Source organism: Pithys albifrons, chromosome 13 (assembly GCF_047495875.1).
Source record: "Pithys albifrons albifrons isolate INPA30051 chromosome 13, PitAlb_v1, whole genome shotgun sequence".
NCBI classification, from domain to species: Eukaryota; Metazoa; Chordata; class Aves; order Passeriformes; family Thamnophilidae; genus Pithys; species Pithys albifrons.
In genome coordinates this window covers 4,440,082-4,465,824 of record NC_092470.1, presented here as the reverse complement: position 1 = coordinate 4,465,824, position 25,743 = coordinate 4,440,082, and the positions used below count along the sequence as shown (strand labels likewise).

The window sequence follows — 25,743 nt, the reverse complement described above, 5'->3', positions numbered from 1 at the left end:
CAGTTCTGGAAAACTACAACAGATGAATTAACTTGACATTTTATATGTCAAAGCTGAGAAAGAGAGTAAGGAAAGAAGTCATGAGTATTGCCCCACCTCCTATTGAGTCACAATACTGATTGAAATTTCTTTCTAAAAGAATACAGTACCCAGATAAATCAGCTATTTATTACACACACCAACCTGTGCACACAACACAGAATATGCTATTAGGTGCAAGACTTAAAGGCCCAAAGACAGAGACGGATGAAGGATTAAGAAGCAGCCACAACAGTTGCTTGCACAGGGCACATTCTGTGGCACTGAGCAGGTGAGTGCAGAAGCTGACCAGTCCCAAAAAACACAAAGCCATGACCTTCAAAGAGGGCACCTGAGGAATTTCCATCTGCTCACCTCTCCTGAAGTAGGTTGCACAGCCTTCAGCAGGTCTGAGACAGCACTGGCCAACGTTCGAGCAGCTTTCAGGAGGTCTTCTCCACTTCCAACTTCATCATCCATGAGAGCAGCAAGCAGTTTGACACCTTTGGACATCTCAGTGAGGTTGGAGGAGATGGTTGTGATTGCACATCCCACAGCAGTGTAATCAGTGTCCACTGGGTCCCCTGCAGAGCAAATGTTTTTCTATGATCAGAATGCTTTAATGGTTAAAAACGAAAAGGGGCACCTACCACAAGCTACACTCTTGAAAGACTGAAGAGACATTTCAAGAGTAACAAATAATGCCTACTAAGTAATTTGTCACTTAAAAAATTAGACTGCTATAAATTCTCTGGTTTTTACATATTTTCTTCTGCAATAACCTATCTTCTAAGAGAATTTTCTTCATTCAGTGCAATTGCTGAGCAGTCCACAGTGTCAGCTGTCTTTCAATACTGAAAGAACTTGAGGTAATACAGTCTTGTCACCTTTAATCCACTTGCAGCTCCTTCAACTTGTAATTTGCTGAATAAAAAACCACTGTCAATAAACACACAATAATCTAACAGCTGTCAATAGTGCTTTCTTGCAGTGAGCTTGCAACAACTGTCTGCTTTGTTGAATAAAATTGCATTTTCATCAACAGTTGTAAGAGAGAAACTAGAGGGACAACAAATGTTGGCAAGGACAAAGTTTGTTGCACACATCAAGGCACTGGGGGGTTTTAAAGACACTTTCTCTGCAGCTGCCCCATACTCAGTTCCTTGGTTTAGACTGACAAGTGTCAGGGGACTGCAAGGCAACCCTTCCTGAACTGAGGTTTACCTGCTGTCAGGTTAACAACAGATGCAGTTCCTGCAGTGATTGCATCGACCTGAGAGTGTATTTCATGTTTGGATTCATCAACCTTGTTCTGAACCCACACTCTGGAAGCCTGAAAAGCAATGACAAAGACAAGAGTTAAGGATTGCAGTGAGGCTCTGTAAGAGGGGACACCATGTAAATCTCCCATTCCTTCATGAGCTTTTAAAAGGGAAACAGAGGACAAGCAGCAAGCCCTTGAAGTCAAATATTAAAGCAAACATTTTCTTCTGTTGATTCCTTCACTACAGATTTGCTGCCATATTTCAACAGCTGCCCTTTGAAGGTAAATGCCATAAAGCACATCCATGAAGGGTAAATACTCCTCCATAAGCAATAAACCCTTTGCTCTGTGCTCCTGCCCTAACCTGGATCAGGAACAACACAATCAGATTTTTTCCTATTTGGTACATGTGTGGGAAGCAGTCACTGCCACCAAAATATTGGCCATAGTTTGTGTTTAATTGCACATGTGCCCCTAAAATAACAGCATTGCAGACATGCCCATGCAAGGCAATCTGCTACATGTAATGTCAGGAGACTGGTAAGAGTGAGGTGGAACACTAAACATGAACTCCTTAAAGAGGGCACAACATTTCATCCCCTTTTCGAAGCTTCAGTGATACCACTTTAGATCTGGGGACAAGGACTGAAGTGACCTGCAAACCCCTAGAGCAGCAAGACCCACCCATGTGAGGGCTCAGAACACTCACCATGTCCTGCCCCAGGGGTGGCAGGTTGTCCACCTGGCTGAGGTCAGCCTGTGCCTGCTGCACCGCGTGCATGCTGGTGTTGATGGTGCCCATCAGGGCCTGCTGGGCTGAGGTCTGCAAGGCAAAACAAGGCCAGGGCTTGGGCTGTGCTCCAGAGGGCACTCCAGGCACAAGTCATTTGTGCAGGAAGAGACAGAGACTGAGAACAGCCTCACAGGCACACCAGCCCATTTCAGAGCGGCTTTGCCCTGGTACAATGGAGAAACCAAATCTCTCACACAGTCCTGGTTTCACCTGTGTCACTTCACACTCCTCTGTACTTCCACACATTTATGAAGAGCTCATTTATAAAGTTTTTCAGGTCAAACAATGACCAACAGACAAACACAAAAACCCACCAAGCTGCCTTACTGACCTGCATTCAAAGAACTTTAAAACTCAATTTATTTCTAGGGTATCATTATTGATTTCCTGGGACAGTCTGCCAATGAAATCAAAGATGACTCTAAAACTAAATTGTCATCAATATGCATAAGTTAACAGAAAACTGAAGAGTTTTAGGAAGAGTTTGAGGGTGGTTACTGTGCTGGGTGTCTGTTGCTCAGTGTTGGCTGCAGAGTGAGAACAGGCCACGCTGGGCACAGCTGGCTCTGGACACACCAACAGACCCAGGGAGGACTGAGCCCAGCAGCTGTGGCATCTCTGGGAAAACAGCTATAAGAAAGGGCAAAACATCACATGGCAGAGAGGGAAAAGAGTGCAAGAAACAGCTCTGCAAATGCCAGTGCCCCAGGGGGACATGGAGGAGGTGCCAAGGGCAGCAGAGCATCATGGGGGGAGCCCAGAGTGGAGCAGGGATTGCCCTGGTCTGCTGGAGCAGATACCCACACCCACCCTGCAGGGCACAGAGCACCCCAGGGTGCAGGAGGGGGGCACTTTCCTGCATGAAACTCCAGCCTGTGCTAGAGCAGGTCCTGACAGGAGCTGCATCCTGTGGAAGACCAGTGCTGGAGCAGGACCTCCAAAAGCACCTGTAGGTCCCAGGGGAGCCACTGTGGAGCCAGTTTATCCTCAATGAGTGTAGCCCATGGGAAGGACACTTTGGAGTTGGGGAAAAGTGTGAGGAGGAAAGAGCAGCAGAGAAGGGCTGTTTCAAGTTTGACCACCCATGACCAAGGACCAGAACAGTCAGAAATGAAGGGGTGAATTTTGAGTGTGAGTTAAAAAAAAAGGGGCATGGGAGGTGTTTTAGTTTTCTCACCATTCAACTGTATTTTAACTGACAATAAATTTAATTCATTTTCCCCAAGCTGGTTCTGCTTTCCCATGAAGCTCATTGGTGATATTCCTGTCCTTATCCTGACCTATGCCAAGATAAAGCTTTTTTTAATCTTATATCTGCCACACACACACACACACTTCTCATTGAAGAGCAGGAGTGGAAAAGCAGCTGGGCAGGCATTTGGCAAAGAGCCAAGGCCAATCCACTACACATACTACACTCCTAGCAGTATGTCATGATCTTAAGCATTCATTAAATTTCCTGAAGACTTTTTAGGGCTTTTGAAAGCCTTTTAATTTAAATAAGAAAACACACTATCTACTTTAAACCTACTAAATAATTTCTAAACTGATGGGCTAGGGATAAGCTGAAAGTAAGCCTTTTCCTTAAAATCAGTTACTTTTGCCAGTCTTCAAACCATTTTTCTAACCCTTGAATATTGGCTTAACTACTTAGAAGTAAAAAGCAGGCTGGGAGAGCCTGCATTGAAGAAAATGAGGGAAATGTGAGACACTAAATACATCAGGGATACTGTGCTGGTTCAGCAAGTGAGACCACAGGGTGGGTGTGATCAAAGATGTATATTCTAAACCCTCTATTAATTTCCCAGGAACCGTTACCAATGGATCATTTGCAGCAGCTGCCCAGGGCACACCTGACCCCTCAGGCTGGGAGCTGGCTGGGAAAGAAGCCTGGCAGAGGAGCTGGGAGAACTCCCCTCTGGGGTGTCCTTGACACCTCCACACCCACCTGAGGGGTCATGTCTGCTCAGGGGCCAGCAACGATTCCAAAATCCCCCCTGACTCACAGAGTCAGATCCCCCAGTGTGGAACTCTCTGTCCTGGGGGAGGGACTGGGTTTTCCCACCTGCACCTGAGCGGATGGAATCTTGGGGTTTGAGGACTTGGGAATCACTTGTCAGATCCAGAGGAGGAGCAGAACCTTGACAGGAGGAGACCTCCACTCTCAACCAGAGTGTGACACTATCTGCACCAACAGGTTTTCCTTTCCCTTTACTTTGAACTTGGGGGAACCACGTGGGGCTCATCACAGGGGCCACCAAACCCCACTGTGTTTGTGCCCCAGGGGGCTGGGTTAGACTGCTGGGTTTGTGGGTTAATCCCAATTTCTCTTTATGCCATTGCATTTATTGCAATATTGTTAATAACTTCCAACTCTGACTTATAATCTCTTTTGTGTTGGTCTCATTTCTCCTGCTGGTTTACCTTTAAACCAGCACAGATACTCAAAGCTTATGTTTGGTAGGAAGCCACAGCCAGGACTCCTGCTCTCACCAATACATGTAACACACCGTTTCCCACTCCTTGCAGGACAGACAAGTTTCAAACACACAAAAAAAAGAGTGTCAAAGAGAGAACAGGAAGGTTTCTCACAAGTGGGGGCATATGTCCTCTGTGCATCTGCCCAACTGTGACCTGCTGCTGCGGGGAGGGCATGATGCCAATGTTGAAGGTCTCAGGGCCACTGGAGCCCGAGCGCATGACGGCGGGCAGAGCCACCGAGCCGTGCTCCACCTTGCCCGTGCGGTTGAACTGCTGCTGCACAATGGTGGACCTGCAAAACACAACCCAGCTGGGAGTCAGGGAGGTTTTAGCAAAGCAAGTTGTCCTAGTTCAGCAGGTGGGACCAGTTTATCACTGTGTGGGTGTGACCAAAGCTGTGCATTCTACACCCTCCATTCATTGCCCAGCAACTGGTAACAATGGACCATTTGCAGCAGCTGCCCAGGACACACCTGAGCCCTCAGGCTGGGAGCTGGCTGGGAAAGAAGCCTGGCAGAGGAGCTGGGAGAACTCCCCTCTGGGCAGTCCTTGGCACCTCCACACCCACCTGAGGGCTCAGCTCTGCTCAGGGGCCAGCAACGATTCCAAAATCCCCCCTGACTCCCAGAGTCAGATCCCCCAGGAACTACCTGCCCTAGGGGAGGTACTGGGGCCTCCCACCTGGACATGAGGGAACATTATCTTGGAGGGTTTGGAATTTGGGGAACTACTTGTGCGATCCAGAGGAGTAGCAGAACCCAGACAGGAGGAGCCCACCACTCTCCACCAGACTGCGCCATCATCTGCACCAACAGGTTTGTCCCTTCCTTTTCCTTTGGACTCGAGGGAACCACGTGGGGCTCAGCACAGGGGCCACCAAACCCCACTGTGTTTGTGCCCCAGGGGGCTGGGTTACACTGCTGGGTTTGTGGGTTAAATCCAATTTCTCTTTGTGCCATTGCATTGATTGTAATATTGTTATTAAATTGTAACTCTGACTTCTAATCTCTTTTGTGTTGGGTTTGTGAACCTTGTGGACACGTCTTTTGCAAGCAGTTCCTAGAACTGTGATAAAAAACTAACATTCTTTCTTTCACCTTCATATACATAAGCATGTACAGTATTTGCTAATAATAATTGACAGTCTATCAGATAAGGGGTTGGGAGGGAGGATACTTCCAAGAACAATAAATAAAGTCACTGCCATCCATGGCCAGGAACTGCTTTGCTAGGTATACTGCTCATATTTAAATCTGAGTCAAACTTTAAAAGAGAGAAGTTTTGACAGAAATACAGGCTTTAAAGACAACACTGCTGGGGAAAAAAGAGTGATTTCAACTGTGAAAAAATTACAAGTTTTGAGCTTCTCTGCACAGCACTTAGCTGAAAGTATATTCTGGAAGTGGTTTGAAAAGGGCCATGTCAAAATAAAGGCCATCTAAACATGTGTGACCCATCAAAATTTGAATTTTCACATAAGGCCACATTAAATACTAACAAGTCTAACTGCTCTAAGCCATGTGCTTGACAATAAATCAAACACACTTTACACACACACACTGCTGGCAGTGCCATTCTCAGAGTTACAAGAGGAGGCTGGAGTGGCTCATTGCAGCTCCTCATGTCACAAATCTGTTTCTGTTCTGTTTCTGATTTAACATTTCTTTTCCCAGGCACAGCCAGCTCTACAGTGCTGCTTCTTGCTGTCCTCAGTTAGTGCCCCATCAGAACCATATCCTGACACCCCAGCACCAACCCCTGGCCCTTCCCCACACCTCACATGTGCTGGTTTGTCTGCTGAACTGCAGAACACAGTGTACAGCTGCACTGCCAGCAGCCACATTTACTGCAAACCATGGAACTAGCAGACACAAGCAGCTAAAACCTTGTAAATCCCACATTTTTGCTCAAAGATAAAAAAGCTAATACAACATTTTCAGTTCTGCTTCATTATCCCCCTCTCCATCCCAGCATTTTACTGAATTACAGCCTGAGTTCTTTTGTTCAGGAATCAGGTTGGCACAGACTGGTACCACTGTTGGTTTCCTTAACCAACAATTTTGTGACAAATACCTGCTCTTCAGTCCCTGAAGGAAGTTGGGAGCCTGATGAATTGCCTGGGGATGTACTTCCTTCTATTGAAACACTGGGTGAAAAAACATTCTTTAACAGTAACAACTGTCCTACTTCATTTGACAAAAGCTGCTGCAGCTAAAGGTGGCACTCAGAGAAAGAGCATTTCCTCCTGGGGTATACACTCACTTCTTCGGTGAAACAGATTCTTCCAACATGGTTGATTCCTCATCACCTTCAAGCCCAAATCTATCTTTACTTTGTTTCTGGAGGAGGAAAAAAATAAATTAAACAATGCGCTGATTTTTGTTTTCTCTCCACCATTCCCTTGTCATATGTCACAAACCTAAACAAATTATCTGGAGAGCTTTGTCTGGTGCTGAACACCACCCTGTGGGCAGTGAGGGACAACAGATCCTCCACTCCACAGCAGGTGCTCTGCAGCAACCCTGGTTCTAAACCCTGGCAGAGCAAGCACATAAAGGCAAAACCTTGCTGGTGCCTTTTGGAACAAAGGTGTAAGGAAGGTGCTGAGATACTGTCATTTCTCACAGAGAAAAAAGTGCTCTGAGGACCAAATGATGTGCAACAGCAGCAAATGTACAGGACATGTACCAGCTCCCTTTGCCATTCTCCTCTAACTCAGGCACATCAGGCTGGCTCAGGTGCTACAAGTCCTATTTAGTATCTGAAATATTACTATATGGTGCAATCTATGAGCAGGAAATACAAATCCATAGTCAAGACAGTACATCTCATACTGTCTGCAGGTTATTTTATCACAGGGACTTTGAAGTTCTGGGCAGTCTGCACAGCTGAATGTTTGAGGAAGGGTTTTTGCAGTGGTGTAAGGGGGGTAAATATACACAAGGGCAGTAAGTCTAAACCACTGGAAACAACAGGAAAACACCATAAATCACAGAGGCAGTGCCTTAGAAAAACAGTCTCTTTCTACTTATGACCTGGTGCAAAGAAACTGCTTTCTACATTGCTATGTGGTTTGTAGTCTGAATACATATATTGTATGTAATATATAGATGTATATATACCTATATTGTATATAATATATAGATGTATATGAACAGGATTATCCACTCTGACCTTGGGCACATTTAATGGGAACTCCCCAAGCACAACTGCACACACACCCCCCTTTGGAGAGAGGAGCTCTTCTTACTATTACTGTTCAATCATATACATGAAGTGAAACTCCCTTTTTTTAGTCAAGATTGTGCCTCACTCCCATATTAACTGAAGTTAAAAAGTATATCCAAGTTTAAAATGGTAGAATTTACTGAAGTTCAGTGTTGTCCACTGATGAGTGACCTGTCACTAAAATCACAGGAGCTGAGGGGGTGGGAACACTGCACCAGCAACACCTCAGCAGGAAAACAATGTGCCTACCAATCCACACCAGAGAACATGGGCTGGAAGGGACCAAAACACAGCCAGAATTAACACCTTGCCACTGGGAGCAGAAATTCATACATCTGTATTCTATGAAGACACAAGGCTGCTTTCATCTGTGGTGAGAGAGCAAAGCCACTTCTGAATCAAGTTTTAAGGCATCTACAGAAACCTGCAATTTATCTGATGTTTATTAAACCTAAGGCTGACAGCCCCAGAGAAAAAGGCATGTCCTGTGATGAAGGCTGGCAGTGCTCCTCAACCTCTTACTGCACAGCACCTGATGTTGCATCAATGAATTCTCCTGAACTACTTAACTCTGCCATTTTTTAATTATTAAAATCTATTACTGTAAATAATGATGTAGGTTGGTTGAATATTAATAAAGCAAGACTTTGACAAGAAGGAATCAGTGCCCTGAACCAGCTCATTTTCCTGTACAACATGCCTATAATATGACCATTCATCTCCATGCTTGTTGGCAAACTTGTCCTTTCTTGCTGTTGCACTTATTTATTTATGAATATTTTGAATGTGTATCACCTTTTACTCTCTCCTGTCAGGTACATTCCATAAAACCAAATCTCAAACTAGTCTGGCCTCTTCAAAAATGCTGATTTTATCCCCTTCTGAACAACTGAGGTCTAAATATTTGTTTTATTAATCACAGTATTTTTAAAGCAATATAATGTTAGGGGGTTTGGGGGGGTTTTATTGGCTAGAAAAACATTCCCAGCTCTGCTGCATTATATACAAGAGCAGCAGGACAACTGTTGTGCAGCCCTTGCTGTAGTTTTAAACTCTCCTTCTAGGGAATGTTTCCTTCCCACCTTTGGACCATGGTTTAAAACCCATAATTGAAGCTTTGGAGTCTTCTCTGGATAGCCAGTGACAGTCAGTTCACCTTCCAGACAGGACCACAAAGCCCTGAGTGCTGCACTGAGCCTGGACATGGAGTGATGGAGTCAATAGCCTTGATTTTTCCAACACTGACTGACTCACAGGTAATAATAAATAACATCAAAATATAAGATACAACACTGACTATGAGAAAAAGAACTGAAGCTTGCAAATAGTTGAGTTTTTGCACTGCTGTGCAGTGATTTTTGCTACATGTCAAGATGTTAATACTGTACCTTCTTTAGGATGATGTCAATGTAACCTGCTATTAACTGAGAGATCTGTTCTCCTTCCGTGGTCTGCACTGAGTAATAGCTCTCCTGATATTCACCAAAATCCTGAAGAAAAAGGAGAAAAACCCCAAAACCTCTTTGAAAATGCTAAGTAAATGAACAAACAGTACTAAACATGACAAAATATAAATTTTGAAATTGCTTGTACAGTCATTTTGTTGTATCCAAAATTAAATTAAACTGCTCCAAGATTCTACACCAGGTTATATGGGGGTGAGACAAGAGACAAAGATGCTTTTTTTCAGCTTAATCACAGATGTTTCATAAATTGAAATGCCCAAGAGACACTTTGTCTAATTTTATCAGACTCAGTCACTCAAGAATGAAGCAAAGTCTTTAGAATTTAATCCTAGAGCATAATCACCCATGCAATCAGAAATTAGATGCACATGAAGCAGGGGAATGTAATTTTCTAACCTCTGCCTCCTGCTGTACCACTTTAAACAATCTTTTCATACCCAAAATGAATGTCACAGTGGCCCCCTACGGACCAAAAAATTACCAAAATATCACATTCATGAAGCTTCTTCCATAACTATTAAATGTATGAATGAACCATCTGAGTTTCTGTTCAGACCTTGCCAGTCACAAAGCACGTCATGAATGACAAGCACTGTAACATTTTAGACAGGTGAGAACAAAAGTGTTTTCTTACATGTTTCAATAATTAGGCACAAAGCAGATTGAAATGGTGTTTTTGGAGGTTTACACAGTTCTTCTGGGGAACTGGTTTGCCATGAACCATCAAACTACACCTTAACCCCAGATGCCAATATAGGCCAATTTATTACTTGGGGACTCAGTGACTCTACATAATGCTAGAAAATTAGAGAGACAAGTTACACGACAGGAACTGCTCTAAATCCACCTTTTCCATTCCCTATTAGGATTCATACATTTTCAGGCTGGCAAACCAAAGACAAATTTGCAGGTGCCAGCTGCTAAGATAAGAATGGAATTTGTCTAGAGACCTTGAGCTGGTGCAGAAGCAAGAAATGAAGCTGCAGAAGCCCCACGGAGTAACATTAATAGAGCTCTTTTATAAAGATAAAATAAGTTGCACTAAGGCTGTTTAGATCTAGCAATTTTTAGGAACTATGTATTACTTGATGATTAGCTATAGCTGTGTTATGTTAGACAGTTTGCATGGTGTGTGTGGGTTTTAAGATTGTGTGTAATAGTGTGAAAAAGGAGCTCTGAATAAAGTCCCTCCTGAAACTTGTATATTCTTGTGCAAGGACAGTTTAAATATTGTTAATGTAAACAGAGTTGCATCCTTTCCCCTTTTTCCTTCTCTGCTCCTCTTCCCTTCTCTCCCCAACTACTGTAACTCATGACGAAGAGGAGCGAGAAATAAAACACCAAAAAGAGTAAAACCTCATAAAATGAGATGCACTTGAGTGATTTATTTAACAATAGGGGTTGAATCCCCTGAAAAGCCCCTAAAAGGCTCAACTGAGAGCTGTGTCTGTGGAGCTCAGGCATTGTGACAATTCCCCCTGCCCACAGATCCCAGTTCCTCTGAGAGCACACAGGGCTTACCAGAGTGAAGCTCTTGGGAGAGGCAGCCCAGCGTTTCACCGTGGTCAGGGGCCACTCCTGCAGCACCTCCTTGGTCTTCTCGTCCACGCGCATCACCGAGTCCTTGGTGACCCCCAGCAGGCGAGGCACCAGCTTGTTCTTGCCTTTCATCTTCTCCTGGAACAAGGGGGGGAAAGGTTTGCTTCCCACTCCAATGGAGATTGCAGAGAGGAAAAGCAAGATGGAATGCACTGGCAAAGGGAAGCAGCTGGCATGCACAGGAGAATGATTTCAAACTCAGCCTTGGTTTTTCTGGTTACAGACAAGGGTTTTTTAGCAATGCATTAGGAAGCTGTGGGGTTTTAGTGCATCTTTACCAGTCAGCTGGAAAGACAAGCCCCTTTCCCACTCCTCCAGGAAACTGAAATATTTCAGTGATTTTCTGAGTGCAGGAAACTGAAATATTCCAGTGATTTTCCCATTCCTCCCAAAACCTGAAATATTTCAGTGATTTTCCCATTCCTCCCAAAACCTGAAATATTTCAGTGATTTTCCCATTCCTCCCAAAACCTGAAATATTTCAGTGATTTTCCCATTCCTCCCAAAACCTGAAATATTTCAGTGATTTTCCCATTCCTCCCAAAACCTGAAATATTTCAGTGATTTTCCCATTCCTCCCAAACCCTGAAATATTTCAGTGATTTTCCCATTCCTCCCAAACCCTGAAATATTTCAGTGATTTTCCCATTCCTCCCAAACCCTGAAATATTTCAGTGATTTTCCCATTCCTCCCAAACCCTGAAATATTTCAGTGATTTTCCCATTCCTCCCAAACCCTGAAATATTTCAGTGATTTTCCCATTCCTCCCAAACCCTGAAATATTTCAGTGATTTTCCCATTCCTCCCAAACCCTGAAATATTTCAGTGATTTTCCCATTCCTCCCAAACCCTGAAATATTTCAGTGATTTTCCCATTCCTCCCAAACCCTGAAATATTTCAGTGATTTTCCCATTCCTCCCAAACCCTGAAATATTTCCGTGATTTTCCCATTCCCCCACAAACTGCAATGCTGCAGTGCCTGCAGTGCCACCCTTTGCTGGGGTGTCCTCGTGGTGCCAGCCCTTGCTGGGGTGCCCCTGTGGTGCCACCCCTTGCTGGGGTGCCCCTGGGGTGTCCCCGTGGTGCCAGCCCTTGCTGGGGTGCCCCTGTGGTGCCACCCCTTGCTGGGGTGCCCCTGTGGTGCCAGCCCTTGCTGGGGTGTCCCCGTGGTGCCAGCCCTTGCTGGGGTGTCCCCGTGGTGCCAGCCCTTGCTGGGGTGCCCCTGGGGTGCCCCTGGCCATGGGCACAGCAGTGGCACAGCAGCCCCCCTGTTACCTTGACCAGGAAGAAGGACACGCCGTAGGTGCGCAGGGACCGCGCCAACTTCACGTACTTCACCTTGGCCTCGATCTCACTCATCTCCCCACAGTTCTTGTGCTCCTGCAACGAGAGCAGCATCAGTTAGGCAGGATCAAAGCCTGCTGGAGGCAAACAAAAGGGCATTGCTTTTATCTGGTTCAGGATGCTGAGCTAATAATCAATAAAATCAGAATATTTGATAAAATACTGGGTAGAAATGCAAATAGCAAGACTGTCACGGAACTGCTCACAGCAGAGAGATTAAGCAACCTGTGCACACAGAACAGTCCTCCTTGACTGGATGTGGCACTGAGTGCCATGATCTGCTAATCAAAGTGGGGTTGGATCGAGGGTTGGACTTGATGACCTCAGAGGTCTCTTCCAATCCAACTGATTCTATGATTCTGTGACCATCATCCATTCAGTGTGTGCCTCAGACCAAGCACATCTAAACCATTTCTGATACAGTTTTAAGTTCTGGCTATTCCTCCTATTTGACAATAATAAGTTTCATACCATTCATGCCTCTTCACTCAGCCGTTTGAAATAATTTCAATGTCCCAGCACCCATATTTTGTTCCACAGACTATTTATTCCTGCTTTGTGCCCAAACCTTCTGACTCACAAGAGCCCCACACTTTGTACTTGACCATTTCTCATCTCTTGTAGGCACTTTTTTTTTGGCCAGTTGCAACATTATCCACAATCTTTTTCCATCACATGAAAACAATTCTACAGCTGAGGAAGAAACACTGATTTTTCTAAAGAGTTCATCATGAAATACTCATCTGGGTGTGTCTTGTACCTCAGTGTCTATTTAATATTTAAACATTTACTCATTAGTAAACTTGATTACCTGCAAGTAACAACAGCTACTCATCTCAGGAATTCAAACTTCATCTCAGCACCTGCTCTGCTTTCCCAGACCACTCTGCTGAAAACCACACCCCACTGTCTCGCTAATTAAACACTGTGGGTTCCCTGTCCCACCCCATGTTCCCTCACATGTCCTGAGCTGCTGGTTGGCAGCTCTTCCATGACTGGGGGCACCAAGAACGTGGGAAACACCTTCCTTGTTCCCACCTGAGCAGGAGGAGCAGCTGCAACCCCCAAAGTTTGTACATCCCAGGAATCCATCAAGGTCAGCACAGAGAACACAACCAGGATCCCAAGGAGCACAAATAAACTCATTACAGCTGGTGAAAAATCCAGAATTTGTGACCTGGGAAACAGCTGGGCTTTTTTCCAAAAGGCAGCTGACTTTCTCTGCCTTGCTGGTGAGTCTTTGGTGAGCATCAGTCCCTCACTGATGAGCTTCTTGTCCATGCACTAAAGCAGGTAGTGATGGAAACTGCTCATGGGTCATATCTGATGGGGGCAAAACCCCATGCTATGAGCAGCATGACAGTGACACTCACCTGGGTTTTGCTTAAACTGCAACATCAGTGCCCCCAGCTGAGAGGGAGCAGACCAGCACCAGGCACACTCAGCTGCAAGAAGTGCCACCAGCTCCAGGCAGAGCAGCCTGACTGACTCAACAGTTCTAAGAGTGGGAGAGAACAGACACAGCCAAGTCCATGCCCTGTTCCTGCTCTCCAATTATCTCCCAGGCTGAGCTCACAGCTCACCATGTGTCCTTCCACAAACCACAACACTTGATTTCACCTGGGAATTTTCCAGCTTACACTGGATTTCAGTGGGCAGATCTTTGATACACCTACAGCCCTCAAACTCTGAGAGCATTTCCAGCAGCACCAGTTCCATTTTCCACTCAACTGCTCCACTCTGTCACAGCAGTGTGACTCTCAGGCACACCCCTGAATTCCAGCATCAAGTAAGACAACTTGAGGCTCATGTTTGAAGGAAACAGGCTGGCTTTGCTACATGTGCACCCAATTGAGTACAAATACACATCTTTACATTTCAATGCAACTGACAAAAAGTTCATAGAAAACTGAATATTCACTTTCTCCTCTTAACGAAGTATATTAGATATCCATCAGTGAAAAAAAAAGGATCAGGGCCAGGTATTTTATTTCTTCAGGATGTGATAAAGAGGTAAAATAGATGCTGTCACACCCTTCACACTTGATTTTCTGATAGTTACATAATTCAAGTATGCACAGAGTATATACCTGGGAAAGCTCTTGTTTTTCTTATGAAGGTAGTGAAACTATAGTAGGTTTTTCAGCCTCATAATTACCTGAAATATTCTCTTTTCAGCCCCTCTTTGTTTAGTGTATTCTTTAGGCAGGAATTCTTTTAGGCTGGGGAAAAAAAAAAGAAATTCCACAGTTAATTATTCCTTCTTGAGAAGGGATAGTTTCTATGCATCTTTACTGGCAATAAGTCCCCCAAGTTCCTAAAAAGGGGGCAAAATAGCTATACAATGAACCAGAACTCTAAAGTAGAGTGAGAGCAATTAAGAAAAACACTTAATTAAGAAAAACACTTTAGTTACATCCCTGTGTAATACACCTGCATGTTTTGAAAAGTTATCAAAAGCAAACAATAGGTGGGACACTTTCCATTCTCAACTCTCTGATGTGTCTCAGCAGCTCAGAGGGGTTCACACCTAAATCCAAAACCACTTCTTGTAATCTGGGGAAAGGAGCCATCAGAGCCTGAGGCAGCTCTGGAGCTCAGACATTGCTTTACTTTCCAGTAGCACTTGGATTTGTTGATGTGTGGGACCAAGTTCTTCCTCTTTGTCTTGCAAGAGCTGTTAGGACATTGATATTGTACTGAAAAACTAGAAAGCCATTTCAGTGGACACTTCCAACCAGTGTGTTGTCTCCAAGTCAAAAAGGACCAGCTTTATTTCCTGCAGCTCCCAGGCACTGAGGTGCTCAAAGGAAACCAAACCAGTTCATGTTGCATGACACAGTTTAGTCAGAAGGAATCTTTAAATAATACCTTATTTGCACCTCCTTGCTGTGTAATAAAATAAACCCTGTATCTCAGCCAAATGTCACCCTAACCTGAGGGCAATACCAACAAAATTGGATTGCACCTCCCCACCTGGAATATTCTACCCTGATGAAGCTGTGTCACATATTCAGCAGGTCATCTGCCATCTGAAGGAATTTCCATAATTAAAATAATTAGTTTCTAAAGGATTCCCCCTGCTTTGGACTATAAAGAATCACAGAAAAAGCCTGCCCAGAGAATCTCCTCCTCATTTTGATTTATTCAGTGTTAATGATGACAGACCCACCTCCTATGATACAAAGTTAGAAGTTTTGAGAAAGATGAATTGTTTTAAACTAGAATGGCAAAAAATGTGCTCAGCTGTTCTGTGGGAGCTGCTTTGCTTTTACATTTTGAGGGGATGGGGTCTCTGTTGGATTATTTGCTTGTTTTAGTTTGCTTTTTCAGTTTCAGTTTTTAAACACAAAAGTCTCCCATTGTTGCAGAGAACCAGCCAAAAGATGAAATCAGGATTTTGTGTTCTCTTCAGCACTGAGATCACTCGGTTTGCTCTCTCATAAAGCTCCAGAATTATAAAACAAAGGAAGAACAATTGTCCTTGCTGCTCTTTTCTCTGATGTGGCAGCAGTTAGATCTTGCTAATACACAATTATAAAATCTCTTCTCAGGACTTGTTTACACATCACAGGAAAGGGAAGGCTCTGCTTTTTATCTGCCAGTGTGTTTGCAAATAAAAAGCCAAGCTCTGCCACTCCAGGTGCTCCTTTCCCACCTGCACATGAGCAGTGGGAGCTCCTTACCAGATACTCCCAGCAAATTTAATCTCTATTTTGCAGGTGCCATGCAAACCCTCAGCTGTGTGGCAAGGGCACCAAGAAGGACTCTGTGCAATCTGATAGTTTAAGAGCTTTCCCAATTTACTTTGGCACGAGCTTCAAGGAAATTCCAACCACCAACACCAAAGTCTTAGCAAGATGCAGGCAATAATCTTCCCCTGGCCAAGAATAATTTATCAGCAGCAAAAATGGACATAAAAGGTCTCTCCACATAAACATATTGCAGACATGGCAAACTGAACTAAGCTGTTTCCAAACAATTTTATGCAATACAAGTGCCATTCTGTGCTGTTTTCAGTATGAGCTGATAGATTCTCCTTAGGGGACCTGGAGCATCCTGAGGTTTCTGCAGGGAGTGGCTGATACCTCTGCAATGTATTTCACATTTGGAGCTACCCCATACAGTTTGATTAAACACAACCACTTCCAGACTTGAAAGGAATCAATGTTTATGCACCAAGAGTAGAAAATAGTTGGGTGAAACTTTAAAAAAAAACCCAAACACTCTTTTTCAAGGGGGAAAAAAGCCCCGAACAAACATAACAAACTCAAACAATTAAAAAGTTTTTTCTGAAAGAATGAGAGATGCATTTTCAGAAAAAAAATCAGCATTTCTCTACACTATTTATATATATTGTTCATCCTGAGCCAGGATCACTTGGCTTGCTTAGACTCACAAAATAAGAACATGAGAACAAGGCTGTCACAAAGCCAGATGCATAAACACTAAATCATAAATGTGGACACCTCAAATTAGATGACAATTACTATGGAATTACAAATCTGGAAGAATTTCCTCTACAGAGGACAAAAACTGAACTACTTTTAAATCAGAAATCCTTCATTTTACAGAACAGGACAGGGAGCAACTACACCTGGTGACCTGCAAAGTTTGATTCTAATACAGCCAAGGGCCTAAATGAAAAGAAAAAAATAGCAGAGAAAATGATCTGCAGAACACAACAAGGTTCTAAATTTGGGAATTCTGGTTTGAAATGATTTCCAGTGGAGTAAGTCCTCCTTCTAGAATATTGTTCAGTTATTAACACCTTTCATTTCTATTAGGACATTAAAAAGGTAATGAACATTAAATGTAGGATGAATTCACTCTGTGATGGACCTCAAACTACCCAGCATGGCATACAAAGTAGAAACACCATCCAGTTTAAGTCCATCATTAAACAGTTACTGTATGGCAGCTTAAAAAAAAGAGAAATAAAATCTTCACACTGAAAAGACCATGTGGAACCCTAGAAAATCTTAGAAAAATTGAAGCAACATTTTGCAATTATTGTTTTAAAAATTAAAAGTAGCTATGGGGGAGCATCTAACCCTTGAAATCATGACCAGGACACAACATTAGCTTATCCTGAGGCAATGCCCAAGGGTTTGCTGCAGGAATACTCTTGAGTGAGTGGAGGGACAATGGCCAAATCCCAGAGAAAGGCTGTTGTGGAGTTGCTCACAGTGGTAGGCAATAAACCCCAGGAGCACCCTGGATCTTTGCCACTGGGTCCCCAGAATTCTGACAGACAGCAGCAGTGCCAGCAGGAAAGGTTCAGGGGCCAGTCAGGATTTAGGAGCCTCCTGTGTGGGCAAGGCTTATGGACTGTGCAGTAAACAGCTTTCTTTTACCTTCCTACACTCCTTTGCTCAGACTTTGGCCCTCAGTTAATTCTACTGCAGGCAAACCAAGCAGAAAATCAAAACAGGAGAAAAATGGGACATCTAAATGTCAGTCAAACTAAACTTGCCCTGAAGAGAAGCATCCTAGTGAGGATTAAAGGATGGGCCAGCTGTAAGCAGGACTTCAGTGTATGTCTGAAACAAGGAGCACAATACCCGTTTCCATTCATACAACACCAGGAGGGGGTGAGTCTGAACAACTGAGTTTTTACCATTAAACAGGCTGGAAAATTGAAGCTGTAAACACAGCAATATTCACCTTAGTCAGTGAGAAGGCATCTTTCCATTCCTGCCCTTTCCTGGCAAACCCAACACCTGTGGCACACCCTGAAGTGCCCTGAACGCACACAGGGCATCACTAACTGCAGGCAGGAGACTTGCAAGGAAGACCAAAAGCTCAGTTCTCCCAGGTGACCAGGCAGCTGGGAATGCAGCTGTGAGCTCACCTGGCACCCTGGGAGGAGCTGGTGCCCTGTGCTCACTGCCAAAGTCCCCTCAGCAGCTGGGGCTGCTGATTTGTGCAATAAAGCTCCTTTCACAGGGAGATGTGCTACAGAAAACACACTGACTCTGATTACCTCTGCTTGGAGGAACAAAACGTGTTTAATCTGTGACAACTCAACATTAGTTACACTTGAGGTCACCCCAATTGAGAAGTTAGAAGTGTTTACTCTAAAAATCCAGGTTTGTGTTTGTGTTCTACATGAGGTCCAAACTGGATCTGTGCTTGAAAGCCTCCAAACTCACAGGCCTTCTCAAAGGAGACAGGATGGGAACCATTCAGGATGTCATCACGAGCCTGTGGGAGATGAGCAAAGACATGTCAGGGACATCCAAAGTGACTATTCCACCTCTGAAAGTCGTTGAAAGCCTGAACTCAAAGCCAGCAACACAAACACACTTTTCTGTCTGAATTACTCCATTCTGGATGTGTTTATGAGTAATAAAATCCACAAAGGGCTAACTTACTTCATGGTGAATACATATGGAAAGTTTTTGAAACTATGATTGTAACAACTGGGATCAAAGAAGAGACTTTGACACCCATTTCCTAATGGATGTGTAAGTAAAATATAACACAGGCACACTCACTTATGTGCATGCCCACACATACACATATATGTGTGTGTGTGTGTACAGACATGCATTGAAAAGCTTTTCTCTTACTACCTCATAAGAGCAGGGAAAATGATCTCCATAACAAGTACATAAAAACTGAATTACTGTTACAGATAAAGCAACAGGAGAAGGCACACAGAGCTTTTCTTCCTTTTGTGTAAATTTGGTGGTCATAGAAGATGACAGGTTTTACAGCTCTGGCAATGGAAGTCTCACCTATCCATAGACAAAACAAGGGCAAGGCTGTATCAACACAGGCTGTTCTAACAGTAGCCTGAAAGAAATATAAATATCTAAGTGGCAGGAGATCAGCCCAGTGTAACAGTCTCCTAAAACACTAGGGAAATATCCTGCTGTTTCACAAGCAATGCCAGCATTATGTTTTACCACAGAGTTTTAAAATGCAATTTAGAGCATTCCATTAAACTTTCCATTTTATTTTTTTACTTTAAAAAAAACAACTGTATGAAAGCGTTTAAAACCCTGCTTTTGGTCAGACTGCATCACAGGCAACCACAATGGCACCTTCAGTTAAATAGTAGGTTCTGCATGAAGCTCTTGGCTTTGCTAAGGTATATACAGCACAAAAGAGCTCAGGGAACCTCTGGGGGTAACACGACATGGTCCATGGGACAGGAAGCCTCCCTGCCCTGTGTGCTGTCTGGGGGCAGGGTTGGAAAGGAACAGGCAGAAGGGAAAAGAGGTGAAAAACAGAAAGCTGTTTGAAAGACTAACCTGAGATCCCACATTACACACAAAGCACCAGCCACAGAAGAGGATGGGGAGAAGAACTAAAAAGACCAACGTGACACTAAAGACATGCATGAATTTTAAGGAAACAGGACATGAAAGTCATGGTGGAGCCAAGGATTTTTGGCTGAGTGTCCATTATTAGGTTGAAAGTATTTGGTTAAAATCAATCAGTAAAGCCTCTGTACTATCATGTTTTTGGAAGGATATACAAAAAAGTAAAATCAAGAACTAGAATTCCAGAAGACAGGAGTATTTCAGCAACAGGATTTTTCTAACTAACCTCCCCAGGTTTGCTCAGACAAGGCAGAAGGTACCATACCTGAACATAAAGCAGGTTCAGCTGAACAGGATCTCTCGAATCGACATTCTGGTCTGAATAAAAGAACTTCCTTCTCAGCAGCAGCGTCTCATTCTCATCCACCCCCTGCTCTCGGAAGGTCCTGCTGTGATCCAGCCAGTTCACTGCAACAGGGAACACACTGCTGAGCACACTGCTGGACACTGCTGGACACACTGCTGACCATTACTGGACACACTGCTGGACACTGCTGACCAGTGCTGGACACACTGATGGACACACTGCTGGACACACACACTGCTGGACACACCCACTGTGCCGGGCACACACACCCACTGTGCCGGGCACACACACCCACTGCCGGGCACACACACACACCCACTGTGCCGGGCACACACACACCCACTGTGCCGGGCACACACACACCCACACTGCGCCGGGCACACACACACCCACACTGCGCCGGGCACACACACACACACACTGTGCCGGGCACACACACACACACACTGTGCCGGGCACACACACCCACACTGTGCCGGGCACACACACCCACACTGTGCCGGGCACACACACCCACACTGTGCCGGGCACACACACACCCACTGTGCCGGGCACACACACACCCACACTGCGCCGGGCACACACACACCCACACTGCGCCGGGCACACACACACCCACACTGCGCCGGGCACACACACACCCACACTGCGCCGGGCACACACACCCCCACACTGCGCCGGGCACACACACCCACACACTGTGCCGGGCACACACACCCACACACTGTGCCGGGCACACACACCCACACACTGTGCCGGGCACACACACCCACACTGTGCCGGGCACACACACCCACACTGTGCCGGGCACACACACCCACACTGTGCCGGGCACACACACCCACACACTGTGCCGGGCACACACACACACACACTGTGCCGGGCACACACACACCCACACTGCGCCGGGCACACACACACCCACACTGCGCCGGGCACACACACACCCACACTGCGCCGGGCACACACACACCCACACTGCGCCGGGCACACACACACCCACACACTGCGCCGGGCACACACACCCACACACTGTGCCGGGCACACACACCCACACACTGTGCCGGGCACACACACCCACACACTGTGCCGGGCACACACACCCACACACTGTGCCGGGCACACACACCCACACACTGTGCCGGGCACACACACCCACACTGTGCCGGGCACACACACACACACACTGTGCCGGGCACACACACACACACACTGTGCCGGGCACACACACCCACACACTGTGCCGGGCACACACACCCACACTGTGCCGGGCACACACACCCACACACTGTGCCGGGCACACACACACACACACTGTGCCGGGCACACACACACACACACTGTGCCGGGCACACACACACACTGTGCCGGGCACACACACACACTGTGCCGGGCACACACACACACTGTGCCGGGCACACACACACACTGTGCCGGGCACACACACACTGTGCTGGGCACACACACACTGTGCTGGGCACACACACACTGTGCTGGGCACACACACACTGTGCTGGGCACACTGCTGACCACACACTGTGCCAGGGCTAAAGGCTGCTGTCATATCTGCCATTTCCACTGAATGGGGAGACTCCACCAAACATGTTGCTTTCCCTCCTCAGTCACCAGTGCTGCAGGTTGGTCCCAAATGAGACCTGACCAACAGCACTGCTGGGAAACAGGAATATACTGCAGCATAAAGCACCGTTCATGTTGTTGAAAAAACATCTATAGTAATGTTTTATTACTAAATTTAGATCTTTAAAGCTGTCTGCAAAATAAGTTTACCACATTTTGCCCCTGAAACAATTTACTGTTGACCTTTCTAACTCCTGAACACAATTTTAAAACATCTTCCAGCAGGGACAGTTGAGCTTAGAGTCTTCAGGTGAAACAAAAAAAAATGATTCTCATGATTTAACACATGAAGCAAATCAAACACTGTCTTAGTTCTTTGGCAAACTCCATTTACAGTTAAAATTTATACCTTCAAAGACAAAACTACCTTTGGATGGCTTTCAGTAGGCATCAATATTTAAATATCCAACTTTAATGAAGGGACACTTCACACTTCAGTTGGAATACCAAAAAGGTAACAAAAAGCACTTCAACACACCCCCTGACTCTCACAGAGGCAACAATTTCCCATTTACCCAATTCCAAAAACAGTCACAGACAACACTTCATATAAAAGGATGCAAAATACAGCCAGGAATAAACTGAGACACACTGAATAATTTAAAATGCATTCCTGTCTTGTTTTCTTGCATTTCACTGTGGAAAGATGTGAATCAAAGAATTATCCTGGAACACATTACTCACAATCATCATCTGTGTGAAGCTTGGCCTTCAGCTTTTCCATTTTCCTCTCATCACGTAGCAATGTCCTGTCTTTCTTTAGTGTCCCTGTACTCTCCTCTTTCTTCTCTTCGATGCTTTCCTGGATTAAGGAATATTCCTCATAATTTGTTATTCCTGGAATTATAAATAAACCCAGTGCTTGTAACAATAAAAATGTCATGTATTTCAGGATGGAAGAAATACTCTTTCTGAGATATTAAAACACCAATGGTTAATCCCCAATCTAGTAAAGGTGCCAGATGAAGTGCTAAACCAGAGGATGGGGGATGAGAAGAATCCCCTACACCTTCTGCACTCAGGACATCTTGCCATTATCTGGCCTTGTCCTCCCAACACATCATTCCTTTGTCACATCCTGCATTTGCCACTTTCACAAAAGTATTTAGGGTGGGTTTTTGGTGCCTACCATGAGAAGCTGCCAGTTTAAAACTAGGCTGGAATTGAAAATAGCAGTAAAATCCAAAATAGAGACATGCCACAGTAAATTCCCATTCCTGGGTGTTGCTCCCTGAGGACTGAGCAATCCCAACTTGCTCAGGAAATGTGGCAGAGCCCACTGAGGGGCACAAACTGGGTGAAAAATATGATTTTTTAAAAAAAACTGTTAAAACTCAGCTCTGCCTATGAATTTGACATGAAACTAAATCAAAAATCAGTTCCCAACCTTCCGCCAAGCTGCTCTCAGTTCTTCCTCCTCTTTGTTTTTTGATACTGTTTGGTAAAACATGTTTATGTTACACCAGACAGTAAATTAAATGCTTACCTACATGACCAGATTCACAAAAATAAGTCAGACTAAGTTTTGAGGTAAATTAGAGCACAGTAGAATCCACCATAGAAACGTTCAAAGAAAATTGAAACAGATGATTCACTTTCCAAATAGAGTCATCTAAATCAAATTAAGGTCACTTGAATTGTAGATGTGATTGAAGCCAGGTTTTAAGACTTTAATTAATCCATGTGGGGTGCATGCTTACAGTTCAATATGAATTAGTTTTCAGAAGTGTCTTTATTTAGTAAACACTGAGACAGACTGTAATTGAAAGGACACATTTTTGACCAGATGCTCAGATGGCTTCTCTGTGTTGTTTCACAAATTATATCATACTGTGATCAACTCTTACAACAACACAGAGCCCCAAGTTTAGGCACATTTCAAGGTCAGCTGTATTTATCTTTTATCCAATTAAAACTAAGTATAAATTCAGTTCTAATTCTCTACCACACATGAGGACAGCACATGTAAATGTAACATATGATAAAAAACTGGCAACTGTACTGTCAGATCACTTTGTGCCTCCAGCTGCTCAATCCTGAAGTTTAAGGGTACATCTCTATGGACTTTGACAAAACCTGGACAACAGATTTCAAAACAGTAACTTCCAACAAATTTAAACTTATGTGTGCCATTTTCAGCCTGTCATACACATAACATCCTAACAATCAAAATTAAACTGTGGCAGAAAAACAAATGCTTAAGGATGTGGGTCCCAAAGTCTTACCTATCCTGCTGCAAATGGTAACCAGCAATTCACCAACTGTTTTAGAGTCATCCACCATGACTGTTTTCACTGAACCATCCAACATACGTATTTTCTGAGGTCTCTGTTTCTTTTTGTACTCTAATATATCCTAGGAAGCAAACACAACTGTTTCTAAATGCTCCTGGAAGCCACCACGAGCCAACCCACCACCTCAGGTGCCTCCAACAGGAATCCCTTCCCACCCTCCAAGCTGCATTTTCCCTCTGTTTATAGCACAGGCAAACTTACTATTTTAACAAACTTGAGAGGTAACTGCTTTTAGTTCTGCCAATGGCATTTTCAAAGAACTTGTCCTAACTGGCCAGACCAAACCCCAGTGAGGGCAGGACAGCCCAAAGTGCCTTTGTGCTGCAGCACTACAGCAGTGCCCTGGGGCTGAACATGAGCAAGCACAACCTCAGCACCTCAGCACACAAGAACCCAACTCTGCAACACAAGGTCACCTCAAATAGAAAGCTTGTAACAAAGGTTATTTTTCAGCTTCTGTTAATCATTCTCTGAGGGCACCACTGACCACAGCAACTCACGGGCACCACCTGAGGCAGGAGAGGACTATCTGAGGCACAGCAAGGAAGAGGGTTGGGGCAAGCTCAGGATCACACTCAACACCCTCCTACCCCTCCAAATCCTAAACATTCTTCTTGCTACTTAGCAAACAAGTTTTCTAAGAACATGGTGATGAAAGAGGCAACAGCCTTGCACCATACCCCATTCCTCAGCATGTAATAATCCAGTGTTCTTCCAGCCTCCAGCCATATACCTTTTCGAGGATCGTCATCTGACAAGAACAATCCGTAGTCAGAGGCTGTGGAGCAGAAGAGACAGAGATCCATTGGAAAATATCAACCCTAAGAAAGCCAACACGGTTTTCTTCAAGGCTATTCAGCTTCAGGGTTAAGCCTCCATTGCACCTACCTTCCATTCTTAATGAACTTGGACAGAATTTTTATTCTGTGCTTCATAAAACGTTTGGCTTAGCAGCAGATTGGAGGCAGATCAGGCTTTGTACAAGACTTGAACAAGAGCTTCACTAAGCAAGAACATGTCACATCTACTGTGTGTTATATTTGTAATTACTTCTCTTTGACACAGCCTTTTCTAAATGCTCTCAGGTCTGCTTTGGAAATGACTACCCAAAAATACCAGCAGTTTGGCCTTAACCACAGTGTGCTATTCCAAGCAGCAGTTCTATTTTCAAAACACAGTTTGCTTTCAACCCTCCACATAATGAGTTTATTATAAACTTGAGAATCTTTTTGGGAAGTGATTGAGGTTTAGGTTTTAAAAAAAGGCTTCTAGGATTATATCCATAATGAACTCAGGTAAAACTTGCATCTGTTGCAGGCTAAACATTTGTCAGCTGGTTCTTTCAGAATCAGAAGTAAATGATAAAACTTTCACTGCCACAGAAAAACAAACCCAGGGTTAGGCTTCAAAGCCTAAACTCCAGGCATAGAAGATAAAGGATCATGACTGCCAGCTTAAGGCCTATCTATGTGCATGAAGAATTGACACAGATTACACTTTACAATCACAAACAACAGATTCCTGTCCATCAGCGGCTCTATTTGCACTGCCACAGTTCAGGCCCAGAACCAGCAGCTCTGCACCTGCCCCTCCCTTGTTCACCTTCAGCCATGTGTGAGGATGATCACAGAGTCAAGTAAAAACACCTTCAATTTTTGCTTCTCTAAATGCCATGCATGGCAACACTTTACATTTAACAGCATTTACCTTAAACACGTGGTTGCTTCTGTGATTATAGAAAAGACCTTACACTTAATTAATAAAACAGTAACGGACTTACAGATACACAATTGCAAAGGAAAAATCCTTCCAAAACTAACTAAATAAGAAGAAAAACCTTCCCTGCTGACCTTAATTAAATAACCCCCTGAAAAGTCAAGTGATCCGTACAGACAGAGATGATGTTTATGATCCAAATTCAATACAGAGTCACTTGTGTAAAATCTCAGAATTTGTGCCTATAAATAGGTTGGGA

The 25,743-nt window shown here is 44.4% G+C and overlaps 1 protein-coding gene across 4 annotated transcripts in view; it reads right to left on the bottom strand.

Moving 5' to 3' along the window:
- The window catches only part of TLN2 (talin 2), a 164,806-nt gene that overhangs the window by 81,399 nt on the left and 57,664 nt on the right, over positions 1–25,743 (bottom strand). For 3 of the 4 annotated variants that reach the window (XM_071568138.1, XM_071568140.1, XM_071568139.1), the window contains 14 exons: positions 24,449–24,546; positions 23,700–23,829; positions 22,159–22,311; positions 19,795–19,937; positions 18,275–18,402; positions 14,354–14,417; positions 12,127–12,231; positions 10,772–10,927; positions 9,173–9,274; positions 6,819–6,895; positions 4,668–4,848; positions 1,992–2,105; positions 1,243–1,351; positions 394–602 (listed from right to left, as the gene is read on the bottom strand). In XM_071568138.1, coding sequence (XP_071424239.1) covers positions 394–602; positions 1,243–1,351; positions 1,992–2,105; positions 4,668–4,848; positions 6,819–6,895; positions 9,173–9,274; positions 10,772–10,927; positions 12,127–12,231; positions 14,354–14,417; positions 18,275–18,402; positions 19,795–19,937; positions 22,159–22,311; positions 23,700–23,829; positions 24,449–24,546 — 1,769 coding nt within the window. The remainder of the gene's footprint in view (positions 1–393; positions 603–1,242; positions 1,352–1,991; positions 2,106–4,667; positions 4,849–6,818; positions 6,896–9,172; positions 9,275–10,771; positions 10,928–12,126; positions 12,232–14,353; positions 14,418–18,274; positions 18,403–19,794; positions 19,938–22,158; positions 22,312–23,699; positions 23,830–24,448; positions 24,547–25,743) is intronic. The other variant, XM_071568141.1, reaches the window with a different exon arrangement.